At 37.7% G+C, this 20,913-nt stretch overlaps 2 protein-coding genes and 1 long non-coding RNA gene across 3 annotated transcripts in view; 1 reads left to right on the top strand and 2 right to left on the bottom strand.

The window, feature by feature from the left end:
* nedd9 (neural precursor cell expressed, developmentally down-regulated 9) overlaps window positions 1-1,186 on the top strand; it is a 31,301-nt gene extending 30,115 nt beyond the window's left edge. The window contains exon 7 of the mRNA XM_039820870.1: window positions 587-1,186. Within this exon, the coding sequence (XP_039676804.1) occupies window positions 587-1,114 (528 nt within the window). The 3' untranslated portion in view covers window positions 1,115-1,186. The remainder of the gene's footprint in view (window positions 1-586) is intronic.
* A 5,636-nt stretch (window positions 1,187-6,822) lies between these two features.
* LOC120571883 lies at window positions 6,823-7,684 on the bottom strand. Its single transcript, XR_005641316.1, has 2 exons — window positions 7,271-7,684; window positions 6,823-7,143 (listed from the first exon to the last, which is right to left on the bottom strand). It is a non-coding gene; the product is annotated as an uncharacterized LOC120571883 (long non-coding RNA).
* A 126-nt stretch (window positions 7,685-7,810) lies between these two features.
* smim13 (small integral membrane protein 13) lies at window positions 7,811-11,478 on the bottom strand. The gene is made up of 2 exons (XM_039820991.1): window positions 10,955-11,478; window positions 7,811-9,259 (listed from the first exon to the last, which is right to left on the bottom strand). The coding sequence occupies exons 1-2, from the start codon at window positions 11,028-11,030 to the stop codon at window positions 9,069-9,071; spliced, it is 267 nt and encodes an 88-aa protein (XP_039676925.1). The 5' UTR covers window positions 11,031-11,478; the 3' UTR covers window positions 7,811-9,068.
* Window positions 11,479-20,913: the final 9,435 nt, after the last annotated feature.

Below are 20,913 nucleotides of genomic sequence, written 5' to 3'. Positions count from 1 at the left end.
GTACTATTTCCTTCTGATGTTACAAAGTACATTTACTCAAATACTGTCCTTAAGTACGAGTTTGAGGTATTTGTACTTAACTATTTCCACTGTATACCACTCCACTACATTTTGGAAGCCAATATTGTACTTTTTACTCCACTACATTTATTTGATAGCTTTAGTTACTACTTACTTTACAGATTTATATTATTCATAGAAAATACTAATTCACTAATAAATTATAGATATATTGTAGGTTGAACTTCCCAGCATTATCTAAATTACAATTGGCTCCACCTTTACCAGCAGCAACAATAAAGAGATGCATACATTAATGCATCACTAATTATAATCCAGTAATATAATATGATTCTAAAATGGGCTGTTCTGCATAGTGAGTACTTTTATTTGTGGTACTTTAAGTACTTTTTACTTTAGTAAAGTTTTGCTTGCAGGACTTTTACTTGTACAACAACAGTAACAGTATTTCTACACTGTAGTATCGCTACTTTTACTTCAGTAAAAGATTGGAGTACTTCTTCCACCGCTGTACACGTTGATAAGCAAGCTCGGACAATAATCTCAGTCCTGTCGCCCCTCACAGATCAATCAGTTCAAGAAGCTGGAGCAGGACGTGATCAAACCGGTGGAGAACGACGTCACACAGTGGATTTCACACTCGGGCAAAACCTCGGCCTCCCTCTCGGAGTCCCCCTCCACCCACGTGTGTGCTCGGGACCGCCAGCTGCTCGGCTTCTACTCCGAGCAGTGCGAGCAGCACTTTGTTACGCTCCTCAGCGCTGTGGACGCCTTCTTCGGCTGCGTCAGCGCCGGGCAGCCTCCTCGCATCTTTGTGGCGCACAGCAAGTTCGTCATCCTCAGCGCCCACAAACTGGTCTTCATCGGAGACACTCTGTCCAGGCAGGCCGCGGCGCCTGATGTAGCCAACAGGGTGATGAACTCCAGTAATGTGTTGTGTGACTTGTTGAAGACGGTGGTGGCTGCCACCAAAACGGCCGCCCTGAACTACCCGAACACAGCTGCCATCCAGGAGATGGTGGACAGAGTCACAGATCTCTCACATCACGCTCAGCAGTTCAAAGAACAGCTGCTGCAACTGGCCAATTTGTGATTTCCAACCAGTACATTTCACCACAGTCTCCATGTGTACATTAATCCAGCATAAATATATATATATATTTACAATAAATATATATATATATATATATATATATATATATATATATATATATATATATATATATAGCTCTTCGTCTTTAAGTTTTGGATGTTGTAAAAAGTCTGTTCTGTAAATATTTGCTCTATTTTTGTGTAGATTGTTTTATATTATGGTATTATGGTATGAATATATATATATATATATGTAGATGCAGTATTGGTGTCTCTGTAGGAGTATGTAGACATTCATAACATTCCTGTCACATATTATCAAGCACCTTATGAGATGTCCTGTGTTTTTCATTTTGACAACTGTAGAGTGTCGATGTGTCTTACTGCTGGGTGTGACCGTAAATCTCCTTGTAAATCATGTTAATGTCGATGTGTGTGTTTGCGTGTGTGAAGCTCTCCACAAAGTAAAGGATTGTTCTTAAACATGAAACTGTGTCCTTTAATTTATCAGACTTAACAGATGTGTTATAGTAAAAGAGGAAGGTGTTATTTGTGATAGTTTTACTTTAATGCACAACATTGTGAACTTGGCTTGGATGAAAGGTCAGATTATGTAGGCCACAAGGAAATAATTAAATTCTAAACATTTCACCAGGATCACAGATCATTTTAATGCTAAATTGTAAATATTCACCATTCACAGAAATGCATTCATGTCCGGGTAAACACTTTCTTGAGACGCCATGTTATAGGCAATGTTTAGAAACAGAAATTCAAAATAATTTAAAAGCTTACAAGTTTTGCCAGTCTGATGAAGACCATGAGATGCAGCTGAAAGCTCTGGCAAAACTAAACATTTTGTATTTGCAATTGAGCATTAAAGACTGTTGTTTTAGGCTTTGGCAAAAATAAATAAATAACTTCTAACAAGGGGACCGTGAGTTAGGTCTTTAAATTTGGGTGATGGCACCATTTCAGTGCTAAGAAACCAAATTTACAAGAGTTCATTCATCCAAAGTATGGCTCTGCAGTTAATACATTTTCAAATAAAATATCATTGCAGGTTTTAGGGTTTTTCTGTAACTGTGGTAGCCCAACGTCTTGTCAAACTCAATCACATCCTCGTGGACGCCTGCGGGATGTTTTTGATTTCAAGTCATATCTGATCAGAGTGGTACCCTCTAATCTTAAGAAGAGAGTCGGTTAAAGATGGCAGCTGGATAAAGTGCCTGTGCCAAATAATTCTTCACTTTCCTCACAGAACATTAGATAGGACACACGGAGAATAATGAGGGGCAAGTAAAGGACAGTCACAGTACATATGTTCTCTGGAACGTGAGAAATATTTTCAGAGAGACCCGATCAGCTGCAACACCTTTTTCTCTGGTTCAAAGTGTAGTGAATTGATTAATGTACAGAAACAGCCTCTTGAGGACAAAGTTGGAGGCTTGGGTGTGTAGAACTACAGTAACTGGCTGTAGGATACAACTAAAAACAGCCTGGTTGTTCACGTGCCCCTCTTTCATTATACCCTGAGTGAAATATAGTCTTTCCCTGTGGAGAAAAAGCTGCTATATAGATAGATTGATGTGTGAAGAAGAGGTGACCACAGTGAGACTTCAGCTCCAAATCAGAAAACCTCATTAAAAATCCTTCAAGCTCACACAGGTTGGCACTTACAAGCAATCCAACTGCTTTTATTATTCACTGCATCCCACTTTGAGCTCTCCAGGGAGATGAGAAAGAAAGGAATTTGCAATCACTTTAAAAGAGGGTTCCCATTAACACAAACTGCGGGCAGACATGGTAAATCAGGAGATGTCTGGTCCATTTTACAAGTCTGGTTCAGACATATTGTCTGCTTATCTGCTCTGCAGAGAGAGCAGGAAATACAGAAGCAGTGAAATTAAGAAAAAAATATTTTAAGTAACAGATTTAGATTTAAATTATAATTAGCTCCTACTTTAACAGCTGCACCATTAAAGTGATGTACAAATGAATCCATCAGTAACTATAAATCCAGTAATATTATGCAGGTTATATTATTCTGAAATGAGTCATTCTGCATAATGAGTACTTTTACTTTTGGTACTTTTTGTATATTTTTTATGCTAACCTTTGTACTTTTACTTACGTAATATTTTGAATTCAGGAGTTTTACTTATAACAATGTATTTTTTTTACTTTTACATTAAGTAAAACATATGAATTTCTCCCACTAGTGCATCTCAGGACAGGCAGCGGCTCTAAACGTGAGAGAAATTGTGATAAAAAGCTTTTGGCTGATTAATGCTTAAGACCATGGGGAAAGATTGGTGAATCAATTAGTTATTTTAGTCCTGGCAGCTTGAACACATCCACTCGGGCCAGAACACGCAGTCCTGGGCTTCTGTGTGTGTTTTGTCACCAGGGGCAGCATGCCAAACATCTCATAAATTGCTGTCTTTGGTTGACCAAAATTACACAAGGTGCTGCAGAGACGGAGAGCTGAAGCTGCAATTTTGCTGAATCCCCTGGAGCAGCTGTCTCCACGCTCCCCGATGAGATACTGTCTAGTCGGGCCGAGAAACAGCTAACAGGTGCTGAGACTGCTGAGATGGAAATTAAGCAGCGATATACAAGAGCAGCAGCAATCAAAAAGTCAGCTGCTCACCTGTCTGTTGACTGAGTGAACAAACAGTGAAAGGTCATCGGAGAGGTAATGTGTAATACCTGCAGCCAACAACAGGAGCAGAGGGCTAAGCTTGCTCTGTGTGTGTGTGTGTGTGTGTGTGTGTGTGTGTGTGTGTGTGTGTGTGTGTGTGTGTGTGTGTGTGTGTGTGTGTGTGTGTGTGTGTGTCATATATACATAGGTATAGGCGCGTGTTTGACACACCTTCTTATTCAATGCTTTTTTCCTTTTTATTTTCATGACTATTTACATTGTAGATTCTCACTGAAGGCATCAAAACTATGAATGAACACATATGGAATGATGTACTTAACAAAAAAGTGTGAAATAACTGAAAACATGTCTTATATTTTAGATTCTTCAAAGTAGCCACCCTTTGCTTTTTTATTAATAAGGGACAACATTCCACTAATTAACCCTGACAAAGCACACCTGTGAAGTGAAAACCATTTCAGGTGACTACCTCATGAAGCTCATTGAGAGAACACCAAGGGTTTGCAGAGTTACCAAAAAAAGCAAAAGGTGGCTACTTTGGAGAATCTAAAATATAAGACAGGTTTTCAGTTATTTCACACTTTTTTGTTAAGTACATCATTCCATATGTGTTCATTCATAGTTTTGATGCCTTCAGTGAGAATCTACAATGTAAATAGTCATGAAAATAAAGAAACACATTGAATGAGAAGGTGTGTCCAAACGTTTGGCCTGTACTGTGTGTGTGTGTGTGTGTGTGTGTGTGTGTGTGTATGTGTGTATATATATATATATATATATATATATATATATATATATATATATATATATATATATAAAGAGAGAGAGAGAGAGAGAGAGAGAGAGAGAGAGAGAGAGAGAGAGAGAGAGAGAAAGAAAGAGAGAGAGAGAGAGAGAGAGAGAGAGAGAGAGAGAGAGAGAGAGAGAGAGGCGAGAGTTAGAGGAGCACTGGAGAGTCTACGTCATTTCCTTGGTTTACCACAATCATTTCCTGTGAAGTATTTGCAGGCTCTGAAATTACAGCTTCTTAGCTCAGCAGGGCCTCCTTCTTTCTGAAAAAGCTTCCCCAGCTGCAGGCAGAATCACTCAGAGGTAGCGGTGGCATCATTAGTATGAATAAAACTATCAGTGAAGGTTTGCCTCAAAGTCAGTGTACAGTTAAGGGTGGTTTCTTAATTTTCTGCATGTGTTTCCAGTAGATGATGGATGCAGGATGAGTGGATTCTCAACATTTGAGTCATACCACAGTAAAATGTATCAATTTAAATAAAGAAGATGCATGTCTTCTTTGCATGTAATTAGATGTGTTCTTGCAGCGGTGGATGAATTACTAAAGTAGCAATACACAGTGAAGAAATACTCTGCTACAAGTAAAAGTCCTGCATTCAAAATTTTACTTAAATACACCTCTCAAAATCAGTAATGGAAAGTAATTTAGCACATTTACTCAAGTACTGTACTTGAGCACAATTTTGAGGTACTAGCACTTTATGTACTTTACTGCGTAATTCCAATTTCTGCTACTTTATTTTTGTACACATTAATACATCAATAATCATAATCCAATAATATACGCTAGTCTGAGGTGGGCCATTCTGCATAGTTTCACTTTTGGTACTTTTAAGTATATTTTAATGCTAATACTTCAGTAAAATCTTAAATGCAGAACTTTTACTTGTAACAGTACACTGGTATTGCTACTTTTACTTTAATACAAGATCTGAGTACTCAAAATATACTTAAAGTAGCAACTGCTACTGCTAGTAGAAATTAAAAGTACTTAAAAGATTGGACCGTATCACAATAGCACATATTAGATTATAATTATTGATGCATTAATGTTTACTTAAGTGTTTCAGCTGGAAAAGGTGGAGCTAATTTAACGAATGTTATACACTGACAGGTTTTTAATAACGTACCATACTTTAGTTTAGATTATTTCATTTTTAAATCCTCTTAATCTGCACAGCTACTACTGTTGGATAGATGAAGTTTAGTAGGAGTACATACAAATTGAACCTATTGAGTAAATGTATTTATTTACTGTAAATAATAAAGTTATAACTGCAGATGGAGGATAAATATGTTGTTGCAGACAGGAGTGAAATAATTTGAGTTAAAAAAAAAAAAAAAAGAGCTGACTGACAGAAAAGGGGTTTATAGAAAAACACGAGCTCTGGGTAAATTCAATACATTTGAGCTTTAAATAGTGCCAATATAGATCATTTAAGTTGATTTAATCCTGTAGGCCTCTTCACTGTGCTACATGATGTTCGCAGTCACAATCATTGCATCCTGGTGTTGCAATAAGCACGAGCACTAGGAATAAGCTAATGACCCTTGGGGCTGAAATGGATTAAGCCTTGTCAAAGATAAATGGTATTTTAAACCTAGACAGACTCAAAATTGCATTATACATACAGTAGATTAATCCACTGCATGGAGTTTTGGGGCAGTAATTTATGGTAGCAATCAGCCAGCAGAGCTTAAAGGGTACAGAGACAAGTAAGCAGAGGAGTCGGAATGTATGTTTTTTGTGTTAAGTTTTATTTATAGTATTATATTTTTTGCATGTTTAAGCAGCTGTTCGGTCTATGAATTCCACTCACAATCTAATCAGCTGTTTGTTGCAGCATATTAGATACACTTCATTAATCATTTACTGATGAAAACTGGGTAAATAAACTATTGATAATCAGCTCTAGTTAGTTATATTTTCCTTTTGTCTTCACACCTGATGATCACTAAAAAGTAAGATAGTTCCATTTCAGTCTAGTTTTAAGTTAAAAATAAAAAAAATGCGGCTAAAAGGATTTTATTCCTTTATCCACATGGATTAATACACAAATACTGAATAGACTACAGACCAGTGATTCAACATGTACTGGACCACCTTGCTCAGTTGATGAGTTTCCATTTTGAACTGCGATAGTGTAGTTTATTAGGGTGGTTTTCCTATTTTTTATTTTATGTATTTTTTGAAACAACGCAATACTGCCACCTTGTGCTTAAACTCTAGGGAGGTCAAAGAAACTGACATCACATTGTCATTTGTGACATTTATTTGAAGTATTCAGATCCTAAACTCTGTAAGTAGTTGAAGTAACTCAGTCATGCGACTGCAGCCTCGAGTAGTCTTTGGTATCAGGCCATAACGTTTTGCACACCTGGATTTTGGGGAATTTTCTGCCATAGGCTACTTCTCTGCAGATCCTCTCTAGCTCTGTCAGGTTGGATGGAGACCGGCGGTGGACAGCCATTTTCAGATCTCTCCAGAGAGTTTTGATTAGATTCAAGTCCGGCCTCTGGCTGGGCCACTCGAGGACGGTTTTGTCCCTAAGCCGTGATGAGCGGTGCCTGGTGTCCTACAGATGTGACGCTCAGAAGTAAGACCAAACAGTGCTTTTTGCTGATTATAGACTTTCACGTGTCTTTCACATAGACAGTATATAAACGGTCTTTCACCGAGGAGTGTTGCAGTGATTGTTGTACCTCCGAAAGTTTCTAACATCTTCACGCAGGTTCTCTGGAGCTCTTTTCCCCCGATGCCGGGCGGACAGCAGAGTCCTAGTTACAAACTTGTTCCGTTTAAGAACTACGGAGGCCATGTTGCTCTTGGGAACCTTCCCCACTTCTGTACTTCGACACGATGCCGTCTCTGAGCTCTGCAAGTGTTCGTTCGACCTCGTGTGGTTTTTGTTCAGATATGCATTGTCAGCTGTGAGACCTGTACGTAGACAGGTGTTTGACTTTCCAAATCATGTTCAATCAACTGAATTTACTACAGGTGGACTCCAATCAAGGTGTAGAAACATCTCAAAATGATCAAGAGAAATTGGAAGCACCTGAGCCAAATTTCAAGAGTCATAGCAAAGAGTGTGAATACCTATGTCAATGTGATATTTCCCTTTTCTCTTAAATTACATATACATACACACAAAAATAAAAAAAAAAAAATATATATAAAAATCTAAAATCCTGTTGCTTTGTCATTATGGGGTATTAAGACAAAATCTGAATACTTTCTGAATGTACTGTAGAATGAGGCAGTTTATTAAGTATTTTATGTTTATTACACAGGGAATTTATAGCTAATATAATTAGTACTTTGAACCATTAATCACATTTCCAAACAAACCAGGTCAGGGCTCTTTATATTTATGGCATTATTTATTTGAAGCTACTGCTCCACTGAAGAAGAAAATAAAATCACTGCTGAGAAAAAGGTGCAGGAGTTAAATGAGTTTTACCTGGAGGGAGAATATTACATAAATATGGACTAGGTCAGCTTTGATTTGCCCTGTAATGGAAACCAAGCTACTTTCAGCTTTACAAAAGGAGGCCATCTAGACAGGCACTGGTGCAGACAGAGGCACGGGGAACAGGAGAGGGTTCAGACACCACCCGGGCAGCAGGAAGCCTTGTTTCATTGCTCTTAAACATAAGCTAATAATGTGTATAACTTAATCTGAACACCGACATTTCCTTTAAACCTTCACCTGACTCTTCAAGTATAAATATATATAAAATGGGGGGTGAAGGAGGAGTAGCAAGAAAAAACATTTTACACAACTGGAATGAAGTTATTTGTCATTTTCATCTTGAGGCTTTGGGCATTATCTGCTGCGTGAGACAGTTTCCACCTCATGCCTAATATGCAGAGTATACTGTGCAAAGAAACAACAAAATGACAGCATAAACATTCCTTTCATTGCACTATGTTGAAGAAAAGAAAATCGTCAGTTGTACAAATCACTGTTTCAGATTATCGTCAGTTGTTCTTGTTGAAATGATGCAGACAAGCTCATTTTTAATCTGCCTACTTTGTTGAAAGTAGGACTTACTTCTTTAAAAAAAAAAAAAAAGATTAAAAACATGTACATTAGAGAGAGAACAACTACACATATCTTTGTGTGATGGAGCATCTTCATACTCCACATGGGTGGCACAAAGCAGCGTGGCTGCTCATGAAAGCTGGCTGTCACTATTGCAGGATAACAGGAGGACCAGGAGGGGAGCCCCAGACTCGCTGCTCAATACATAATTAACCATATGAACAGGTGACATAAAGAAATGGACAGTAATGGCTTTTCCCTTTGAAACCAGGAGATCTGCCTGGTCAGTTTAAAGTGTCTCGGTGAAGAGGAGGGTTGACTACTTAGTGTCCACAAGGTCCTTGTTTAGTGTGCAGGGTCCGTGGGAAATACCCCTGATGGCGTTTGTAGAGGGCTGACGGGCAGTCACGGCGAGAGAGGGGTCACGAAGGATACACAGTGGCGGTCTGGATGATCTATGAAGTGCTTTCTGGAAAGGCGACTCTTTGGCGTGCGGTCCTGGGCCTACTTCTTGGTGGGACGTTAGCTGTACGTTCGCTCTTGGTTTCGGACGGCTGCGTTTCGGCCTGCGGGGTGCTAGCGTCCCCGACAAGTTCACGCAGAAACTTGAACTTGGACAGGAAGAGTTGCCAGACTACATACCAACCTGAGGGTTGAAGAAGGAAAAATAGCTACATATTTACAGGCATGATAAAACCACAGGTACCCCTCATGTAGTTCTAACACCAATCTTTGAAAAATCCAAGAAGGGCGTTTAACAACACTTACAGCTGTTAAGGTATTTTAAAAACTCCTAAAATACTCTAACCATCTGGTGAAAACATTTTCTAGCCGCTACATGATTAAGAAGATTTTTAACCCATTTGCCAAGCTGTCTCCTAAACCAAACAAAGATGGCAGCCAGAAATGAAACCTCCTTACTCAATGTGTACAACATTAAGCAAAACTAAAAAAAAAATGTATTTTATGCAATATTTGTCTATTTTGAGGTTACATATAAATTGTGTGTTTATATTTTTCTTTCGTTAAACAAAATGAGCCAGGAGACAAGTGATTTATAGCTACCTGGATAGGAAATTAAGTTGGGTTAAACAAAAATTGTGAAGCAGACATAAGAGCTGAGGTTGAAAATAACTAAGTACATTTACTTGAGTATTGTCCTGAAGAACAGTTTTGAGGTACTTTGTGTGAGTATTTCCATTTTATTCTACTTTATGGTTCTACTCCACTGTCAACATTTTGTTGATAATACTTCTGTAGTTTTACTTAAGATAACGTTTTTAAATTCAGAACTTAACTTATTTACGTATAATGGAATATTTGTACACTGTGGTATTGCTACTTTTACTGAAGTAAACCATTTGAATACTTCTCCCAACACTGCAAACAAATCTTTGAGGATTATGTAAATACTTTCAAAACAATGTTACTTTTTCAAAGATGGCTGGGTATTTACAGGATCTTTCAGAAGAAAAACAACAGCTGCTTAGCTCTGAAACAGATACCAGTAATGGTTATATATTAAGAGCCACAAACTGAGACTATAGGTGAGCCCTAACATTTCATATTTTCTATCTTTTTTTCTGCTCCACCTACACCTGGTTGTGTCCAGTCAGTGTTTCCAGTTAAAAGCTAATCAGGTGCAGGCAGAGCAGGGAGAGATGGAAAACTAGAAAAGTGCTGGAGGCGGTAGAAGAGGATATGTTTACGTTCTGACTAAACACTCCTCTGCGCATGATAAAAATAGAAACTCCTTACTGAAATTGAAACACCGGCCAAAGACATTTAATACACTCTGGCCTATAGGGCAACTTTACAGGAATAGTTGGACATTTAAGGGAAAACTGTTATTTTATTAAAACGGACTTAAGTTCATCGCATGTCACTTTACCCTAAAATTGTCACTTTGACGTTATTACATGCTGTGTTACAACTGTTTTTTAACTTTTGTATATTCTTCTCACTATGCACGTTTAGTACATTCATGTTTACATTCAGCTTATTCATTTTCACAAATGTATTTTACCTCATTTCACATTTTAATGTATATATTTATCCCTATATTTTAACGTACGCACTATTACAACTATTTAGTTTTTTTTAACTTAAGATTTTGAGGAAGCCTGACCCAAGATTTTCATTGATAACGACTGCTTCTGTAATTGTTGTAACTTGAAACTCGAAGCAATTTATCAGCTGTTGCTGCCTCTTATTAGCAAGCAGTGTTGTGTCATCACTATAAATTTTTCCCAAATCCGATGACAACCGTTAAATCAGTTACAGAATGGCTTAGTGAGTTAGCTTGTTAGTAACTTATTAAGGTTATTTTCTTTTAACTCACCAAACAGCATGAAGAGCAGCGCACAGACAAGTGTGGCCACAATGACCAGCAGTGTGAGTCCGACACTTTGCCACATCTTAGCTGGACACTTGATATAGCAACAACAGCATAAGGAGGTGGCTGCGGTGTATTTTCTGCTTCACGCCACACACAAAAACGTAGCTAGCTAGCTCGGTTAGCCGCCTGGCAGCTGAGTTAGATAGCTAGCCTCAGACGAGAGAGAGAGAGCAAAACAAACAGCAGAACATCGCAGCTTGTTTGCTAACGTCTGGCTGGCTAGCTTGTTCGCTAGCTGGTTGTGAAACGGAGCAGCAGTAGGTTCACAGACAGTCTGTAGCATTAGCAAACGTTAGCTGGTCACAGCAGGGTAAATTCCTTCTTCTGTGTGCTACATAACTGCAACATGTATTTGACAGTTATTATCAAAGACAGACAGAGCAGTATCTAGCTAGTAGTAACTGGGTTAAGACAACAAAATAAGCGTCATGTAACCGATTTAAACTGCGCCTGCGCAAATTCCATTTGACTTCTGGGTAGTGAAGTTTCTTCTTCTTCTTCTTCTTCTTCTTCTTCTTCTTCTTCTTCTTCAGTTTTATTGGCGGGCTACAAACTAACGTTTAAGGTGCATGTCGCCACATACTGTACCGGAGTGTGGTAACATCATGACTTTAAAAAAACAAGTACTAATTATTCTATTTTAGATTACAGTTTTTCACCATCGCTATGACACTTTTTTCATTACTTTTAACAACTTTCCTAAACTCTTAACGCACCAACACACCTACAACACACAATTGGCAAAACTGTTAATTTCATGCTCAAAATCACACATTGTAAACTAAACTCCAACACTGATTTTCAAAATACAGTAATTCACTAACACTATACACTGTTTACCAAAACAATGCCATCATGTCTCAAAATCAAATAATTCTTCCAAAACACTAACACATGTTCTCTCCCAACAGGAACATTTAGTCAATCACTGCACAATGTCATACAAAACACTAACATTAGATGGAATTACAGAAACTGCATTATTTGATATGTGTCAGTAAGGTCTGCCCTTACAACAGACAATAGTGATTGTATTGATCATATATTGTGTTTTGCACTGCAGTTTCTGTTGAAGCCTCTCTACATTTTTGTTTTATTGGGTTTAGTAAATTTTTTTAAAGATTATTTTTTGGGCTTTTCGCCTTTATTTGACAGGACAGCTAGTTGAGAAAGGGGAGAGAGAGAGAGAGAGGGGAAGACATGCCGTAAATAGTCACAAGTCAGATTTGAACCATGGATCTCTGCGTCAAGGCATAAATCTCCAAGTATAGGTGTGCCTGCTCTACCCACTGAGCCAACCCGGCCACCATTTTGTTTCTTTTGCTGCAGAGATTCAATACAAAAACAAAAATGACCCATCTCAGAGTAGCTTTATAGAATGTACGGTTTATGAAAAAAAGGAGACAGAGACAGAATTGTCCTGGTACTCCTCTTCCTCTCCCTCATGAAGGCATTTTTCTTATTTTCTGTGTTCATCTACAGTATATTGTTCAAATAGGTCCTCTTTTACTGTATGTACTACCATATATGATCATGCCATTGAAAGAACCTCAACACCTGAGTGTGTTTCCTAGAAGGGAATCAGCTGGGATCGATCTATTTGCCTAACTTCAATAATCAGCTGTTTCTCAATAAATGCATATAGAAAATGCAGGGGATATATTTGTGTTTCAATTTACAATATGATCCGCTGTTAACTTTGACTTTAGCCTATAAGTTAGGTTTAGAACATGATGTTATCTGTTCTGACATACAGTGTGAAAGCATTTGTAAATTTGGCAGTGAAGATCCATTGTTTTGGTTTTGGTGGAGCTTGTGTGTAAAAGAAGTTCAAGCATTTTAAATTTGCGTTAACTACATGCATTTTGTGTCAAAGCAACAATAAATGTGTTTATTGTATAGCCTACACAGACGGATGTTGTGCTAACTGTAAGAGTTTAGGAAAGTTGTTAAAAGTATTGAAAAAAGTGTCATAGCGATTGTGAAAACCTGTAACAAAGTGTGCATAAATGAGGAATATATTTACATTTTGTTTGTCTTCTACTTTGTTTTACAGTGAAATTCCCACAATGAACATATTTGCTGTAACTTATCCACAATGCATGAAAGCACCACATTTATTCATAAATCCAACAGGAGGAGTCATTATCATGTAAATTGTTTTCTCCTATTCGACACTTGACAGCACATGAGCAACTACAGTTTTTCCCTATATTTTCCCAATATTAAAATGATATTCTCACTATCAGCTCAGGTCCTTTTCAACTGGACTGTGTAAATCCCCCACCTTTGGTTTGTTACACCCCTTGCATTTAAATTAGAAGTATTAGTATTTAAATTAGGCTTAGTTTATAAAGTAGTCAAGACATATCTTGTCTGTAGATACATTTGTTTCCAGTAATGGAATAAGTCTACTAAGATCCTTTGCTTAAGTAAAAGCAAAAATACTGTAGTCTGAAAATATTTAATTACTGTTAAAGTCCTGAATTCTAAATGTTACTCAAGTAAAAGAACAGACGTAATATCAGCAAAATGTACTTAAAGTAAAGTGCTCATCATGCAGGAGTGTTATACTATTATATAATAATTATGTTAATTATGTTTTTGAACTGACAAAGACGTGTAAGAAGAGGATTTTTATGTTGTAGTTTGTCAATGTGGAGCCCATTTTAGATACTTTGTATACTACTGGGTAGTATAGTTCTGCATCATATCATTTATTCTCATCTGAAATGTAGTTGAGAAGTAGAAAATGAAAAATACTCAAGCAAATACAAGTACCTCAAAATCGTACTGAAGTACAGTACTTGAGTAAATGTAGTTACATTGAATCGCTGTGTGTTTTAATGATCAATCAATCAATCAACATTTATTTATATAGCACTTTACAGTAACCAACAGGTATCCAAAGTGCTTCACATCAGAAACCAAGACTAAAACACACATCATATAACATATCATACAATAAAAAGAATGACATATAGAAACAATAAAATCAGAAAAGGTTACATAGGAGAGGGAAATTGTCACACCACTACTATGTATTAAAAGCCTTTCTTAACAGATAAGTTTTAAGTCTAGACCTAAAAAGTGCTACATCTGTAGTCGTCCGAATTTCAGGGGGTAACTTGTTCCAGAGTCTCGGGGCAGCAACTCCAAAAGCCCGATCACCCCACCGTTTATACTTTGACCTGGGGACTTCTAAAACCAGCTGATTTGAGGACCGCAAGGACCGGTTGTGCTCACGCAGTGTTAAGATATCGGACAAATACTCCGGGGCTAGGCCGTTTAAGGCCTTAAAAACAAACAATAACATCTTGAAATCGATTCTAAAACGCACAGGAAGCCAATGTAGGGTATAGAGAACAAGAGTGATGTGTGCGCGTCTAGACGTATTTGTTAAAAAGTTGTTAAAAAATGATAGGGCAGAAAGTAAGCTGTGGATGTCAAATTTGCAGCAGTGTCCCACTTATACTGTCTGTACAAGTTTACAGCACTTTTCAATTTCAGGAAGTGAGGAGAACTTCAATCTTTCAATACTATATAACAACGTTAAAGTAAATGCAGTGTATTTGGGTCCGTATCACCCAGTCTTTGACTCTCATTCCTTGTCTGAACTCTAGGAATTCATGTCATGTCTTAACTTGTGCACACTTGCAGTGGAGTGTATCCTTTCACGTACACCCGCCTCAGTATTTGCATATTATGCTATGGCACAATGAGAACAAAACATTCAATGAGTCATTCTTCAAGATCGCATTTTAAACGTGTGAATAGAACAGTGTGTCTAGTCAAAGTATGTTGGCCCGGCCCAGATCATTTAGGAGTCCTACCTACATTATTCTCAGGATTTTGATTGTTCGTTTAAAATCTTAAAATGAGACTGAAAACAATGTTGACAATGTGAATTAGCTTTACAGAGCTTCATAGCGAGTTCCAGCTCATTGCTTAGCTGTCTGACCCACAACTTTACTGTTATGGTTCACTCTCACCACCGCTCTCATAGCGTGATTTTTGGCTGCAAAAGGCTCACAAAAAAACTCACTGTACAGCACAACAGCAAACAGCAGACAGACACAGTTAGAGACTAGCTGGTAAACATAGTGGAGCAGACATATTTAAGTTAAAAAGAGAGCAAATATACTTTCATTCATCAGGTGGCTAGAAACATGGCTCCAAATGAATGATGATCAACTTAAAATGTCATATGTCATGTTGTGTTCAAAACTTTATGCAGCCAAGATCTTATCTGATGCAGCAAAATGCTCCGCAAAGTTCTGCTGGAACCTCAATCAGATTAAACATGTGATTTCCCCTGTTCCATTTCTGTGAAAGTTTTCACATTTTCATTTTCAACTACAGCTATAAAATAAATGCAGTGGTGGAAACATATTTGCCTCTGAACTATAGAGGAGTAGAACTACATTTCAATGTTTAAATTGTACTTGAGTAAATGATGGTACTTTTCACCACTGCAGAACAGGTTCGTCCTAACCTCCATAAATTAGATCAAGTGCTATGTTGCATCTTTACATGGGCCTATGTGCACTTATACATTTGTATTGAACATGTTAAAAGTGCATGTTAATGTGGCCCCCTTCATTATATTTTCATTAATAACAAATGTCTTTCCTGTGTTAATACTTGTTGCTTTATTGGCCTAATTTACACAGACATTTATTTTTATTTTTCTCTCACAGTATCTTCAAAATTTTCCCTTTTTCCACATCCTCACTCACTGTACGTGTGTGTGCAAATTATGTGTGGGTGGGTTAATGTGTATTTAGTCAATATCAAACTGCAGGGTAAGTAGGGAAAGTACATTAAGAACACATTCATTTCCGTGAATGAGTCATAAATCTCATATCATAGTTTTTTATTTCCTCCATTTGCTGTGCACTGTAAAAATTATCAGGGTGGTTCTACTTAAAAATGTAAGTTCAATTGCTGCCTTAAAAATGTGAGTAAAGCCAACATTAAGAATAGTGTTGTTTCAACCCACAAAGTTAGATTATAGAATATGTTTAATTAATGATCATTTATTGTTTGAACTTGATACTGTGATTTAAAACAACTATCAATACTACATTGTCCACTCAAGGAAACTTGCTTCCTCTTGTCAAGCAAAAATACAATTGTATGCTATTTCAACTCACGAAGGTAAGTTAGAGAAGATGTTTAATTAATAATAATTTATTGTTAGAACTTGATACTGTGAGTTAAAACAACCATATATCTTACATTGTATATTCAAGGAAACTTGCTTCCTTTTGTTAAACAAACATACAATTTTACATTTAATTTCAACTAACTGTATTCATACCAACTGTCTTTTCAAGTTAGGTGTACTCATGTTTTTAAGGCAGCAATTGAACTTATACTTTCAACTTAAGCAGACTAATTTTTTTACTAAAAGATCACACACTGTAATAAATTTCATGGTAGTTTAACCTTGGAAATGAAAGTTCACCTTCAGCCTTGAAAATCGAAGTTCACTCAACTTGAAGACTGCTTTTGTTTCAACTTAGAAATTAAAGTTAATGAGGGTGATGTAACTACAGTGTTCTAGTTTTGTTAAAGTTGTTATTTTAGTTGATTTAACTTTTAATTACTTAGTTTAACTTCATACTTTAAGTTAAAACAAATAAATTACTTTCTTTAATAATGCAAGAAACCTTCCTTGCCTAGTATAACAGACATACTTTTCTGCTTTATTACAACTCACTTAAAGTTACAATAACATAACCACATTTATAGTGGAGATGGTGTGGGGCGTGCGTCGGTCCAGGGCCGCCCATGCAAAATAGTGGTCCCTCTAAAGCCTCTGATCTTGCATCACTTGTGCTAATGAAGTGACACACTGCAGATTAATAGCTGAAGAAAGCCTATTACTGCTCAAAGTCTAATTCTGCAATACTCCAGCTCTTCTTATCAAACATAACAGTCACTTAACTCATGGTTACAAATGTAAACCAGCACAACAATGACAATTACCAGGCAACAAAACACTACATTCAAGAACACGCGTTTAATTAACGGAATTCAAACAAACAATTCGGAACAAATTGCAAACTTTTCAGCAAATTTTAACACAACTCTATTTACCGCCTTGCATCATGGGAATTGACCAGCCAATGAACCAATTGCACCTGCAGTATGTAGATTGGGGTTGGGCTAAATGTAGGGAGTTGTTTGACTTTTGAAAAGTACTTTTCAAGTACATTTCAATATGAGAAGAGTGAAATGACAAATTCACAATTCACAAGCCTTTGACAGGTACTCCCTCCTCCCACTAGTGCTTTGTTGTTTGCCACAACACTTGTTATATTTTAGTAGAAATTTGCATAGGCTACATCACCTTATCTGGTGCGGTATAATCAATTTATTCTGTCCATGCTTTAACTATGCTGTGAAGACAGGTTATTTTAAAATCGAAAGGCAACCATTTCTTGTTGCAACACCACACACTTTTTTTTTCAACTGATAACTTACATACCCAAGTTCAATCAACACATACATATCTGATAAAAAATTTAAATAGTGGACCCAATGAATAAATGCAAGTTTAACTTTCAAAAACTCATAAAGTTGAGTTCAAAATCCAAAACTTGTATAAGCGTGTTCAGTTAAAAATAAGAAATAAGTGGACATAACTAAATGGGTCTGTACTTTTTTACAGTGTGGTTGTCAAGTGTCCCATAGCTAAATGTGCACACTGTGTAACAATATATGAACCAAACACTGACCACACTGCTACTTATAATAATAATAATAAAATGTATTTATATAGGACCTTTCATACAGATTGTAGCTCAAATAAAGTGAGAAACCTGCCTCATGCACAGTAAGCCCTATGTGGTACCTGTGGATGAGTTCATGGAGTTTTGTTTTCATGTTATTTAATCTCAACATGTCTGATCATTATCTGATCCACCTCCACATGTGACCTCCTTTAACTTTCTAAGGAAAGCAATCATGTGGTTTTGTGTTGGAGAACAAGTTCTGACGGCTCAACCATCCTCATAATTGGTTGTTTTAACCTGCACAACTGATGATCTTTTGACTAAATGTGTTCAAGCTGCAAACAGCACAAGAGATGTTTTGCAGAAAATACGGCAACTCAAAGACGTCACACTGGGCGTAGTAGATACAATTATGTGTATCTATTACATAAACCAAACAATGAATCAAATAATTATTAGTTGCAGCACTAGATGCAAATAAGCTTTTGTCATGAAAACAAAAATCCAAGTGAAATTAAAGTTGCAAAGGGTGTGATGTGATGATGAGTAATTAGTTAATCACCATGATATGTAATTATAAATGTTAATTTAATGAAATTTTATTTCACAACAGTGACATTCATAACTGTTAAAAACAAAAACAATCCAGGTCTGTCGCTCAATGGAATCTGTGAATTTGTCCTTAAGTAAAATAGTACAATAGTAACTATAACTAAAACACAGACAACTGTCCACTAAAGCTCTAGTGAGGAAATTTGGAAAAAGTATCCCAAAAACACATTAAATATACAAAACTGGGAATAAAAAGGATTATAAAGCCAGTTTTCAGTTTTAAATTTAATTTCTGTGAGGTTAATTATTATTTATGCTATTGCCTTGATTAATTGTGCATCACATCACAATTATTTTTTCGTCATGACCCACCCTCTGCAATAGTTGGCTTCGAAAACATAAATGTGCACAGTGCCAATATGACACAAAAAGACATTATAGGCACAATAAAAGTAGATTTTATGGCAGAACAGTTGCATTGGAATGCATTCGATTGTCCAAGTTTAAAATCCACTTTTTTCCTTTTACATGTTTAAAGGGGTGATAGAATGCAAAACCGATTTTACCCTGTCATAGTTGAATAACGACAGTTCGGTGGGTAAATAGGACATACATAGAAGCTCAAAATCCCATTGACACCCTTTTACTATGAAAATTTCATATTTTGAAACTGCCGCTGAAAACGGGCGAATCCCAACAAAGCTGGAAGTTGACGTCAACCTCCCAAAAACCGGAACCTTTGTCAGCCCATGGGTGTATTAAGAGAACGGTCACGCCCCAACATTTACATAGGCTACACAACTGACCTGAGATCAGTTAGTCTTCTGAATCTAGGGTTGCAGATCTCAGAAAATGTATACATTGTTCATATGCTATTTTACCATTAAATTCACTTCTGAGAATTTTTATGCAGAAATCAACTACTTAGAGGTCAAATATGGGCCGTTTTACGAAAATTGATGTCTAATTGCGAAATTTTTCCGACTGTGTCGGACTTCAGAGGCTGGTGCTGCCTGTGTTGCTGCTGCCTCGACGCCTGGCCTGCCTTCCTCCACAGACCCGGTGTAACACCGGCTTGCTGTGAGCCCGATTGAGCTCGCGCATGGCTGCTGCGCCCACAGCACCTCATACCCGCGCAAAGTCACCGTTTGGGCTGGTGGACTACTACCAAACGCCGCTGCTCTGACAGAGCTCCAGGGCCTGCAACTCCCCTCTTCCGCTTAGCTAGCTAAATGCCCGGTGTATGTGAGTGAAAGCGCGGTCAGCGAGCTTGTTACGCCAGCATTCTCTTACCACAGGTTCTAGTTAATCTTATAATGTGTGTAATTATAATGTGTTGAGTTATTTAAACAAACGATTGGGAAAATAAAGCGCCGGCTTGTCCATGAGTCTCATTGATAGAGCCTGCGGGCTGGATGGAGCTCTATCAATGAGAGCTAGTTAGCCTCCTCTTAGAATTCCTCTGGAATTCACAAATATTCATTAACTTGAAATCGGACACCGTTGTTAGCTTAATAAAACATTTAGTTAGATGTTGTATAAGTGGGGGACGAAATTCAAACTGTAAATATACTCGAATTACGACCCCAAAATGAAGCTAACTAGCCGCAATCTGTACACATAGGATTGAAGGGACAGTCGGCGCTAACGAAACCCTTACAGCTCACAAATATTCATTAACTTGAAATCGGACACCGTTTTTTAGCTTTATAAAACATATAGTTAGATGTTGTATAAGTGCGTGGACGAATTTCAAACTGTAAATATACTCAAATTACGACCAAAAATGAAGCTAACTAGCCGCAATCTGTACACATATAGGATTGCAGGGACAGTCGCAGCTAACGAAACCCGTTACAGCTCACAAATATTCATTAACTTGAAATCGGACACCATTGTTTAGCTTTATAAAACAATATAGTTATATGTTGTATAGCTATGTGCGTGACATGTGTGTAACATTTGGTGAAGAGATTGCTGGTGTAATGTTCAAGCTGGCCCGTCCGCTCTACACCCGGGCCATTTAGCTAGCAGGAAGAGAGGAGATGCAGGCCCTGGAGCTTTGTCAGGGCAGCAGCGTTTGGTAGTAGTCCACCAGCCCAAACGGTGACTTTGCGCGGGTATGAGGTGCTGTGGGCTGCAGCAGCTCGCCGTCGAGCTCAATCGAGCTCAGAGCAAGCCGGGGTCTGTGGAGGAAGGCAGGCCAGGCCGCGAGCCCTAACACAGGCAGCTGAACTCCGACACACAGTTTTACCAAATTTGCAATTAGCCATCAATTTTCGTAAAACGGCCCATATTTGAGCTTTATATCGTTGATTTCCGTACCAAAAGTCTCAGAAGTGAATTTGGTAAGGAAACATTGCAGTGTCTGGAATATGAGATTCTGTCGCGTTTCTAATGTATGTGTATTGGAGATTCGCTCAACCAATCAGCACACGACCTCTAATGCGTGTGTATGGCGAGTCGCTCAACCAATCAGCGCTCGTCTCTATGTGTGTGTACGGGGCTAAGGCTCAACCAAGCAGCGCGCAGCTCATCTAAATATTCATGACCATACCATATTTGGAAGAAAAGCTCTTGTTACAAATAGGGCCAAAACACAGGGAT

This window comes from Perca fluviatilis, chromosome 13, assembly GCF_010015445.1.
Source record: "Perca fluviatilis chromosome 13, GENO_Pfluv_1.0, whole genome shotgun sequence".
NCBI classification, from domain to species: Eukaryota; Metazoa; Chordata; class Actinopteri; order Perciformes; family Percidae; genus Perca; species Perca fluviatilis.
Note: the sequence above shows the minus strand (reverse complement) of the source record. Positions and strands in the feature narration are given on the sequence as shown.

Bases quoted from the DNA above. Each gene is read 5' to 3' on its own strand.
- smim13 (XM_039820991.1), bottom strand. From the start codon at position 11,030: ATGTGGCAAAGTGTCGGACTCACACTGCTGGTCATTGTGGCCACACTT. The intron at 9,260-10,954 runs GTGAGTTAAAAG...TTCAACCCTCAG, and splicing joins GCTGCTCTTCATGCTGTTTG to GTTGGTATGTAGTCTGGCAA.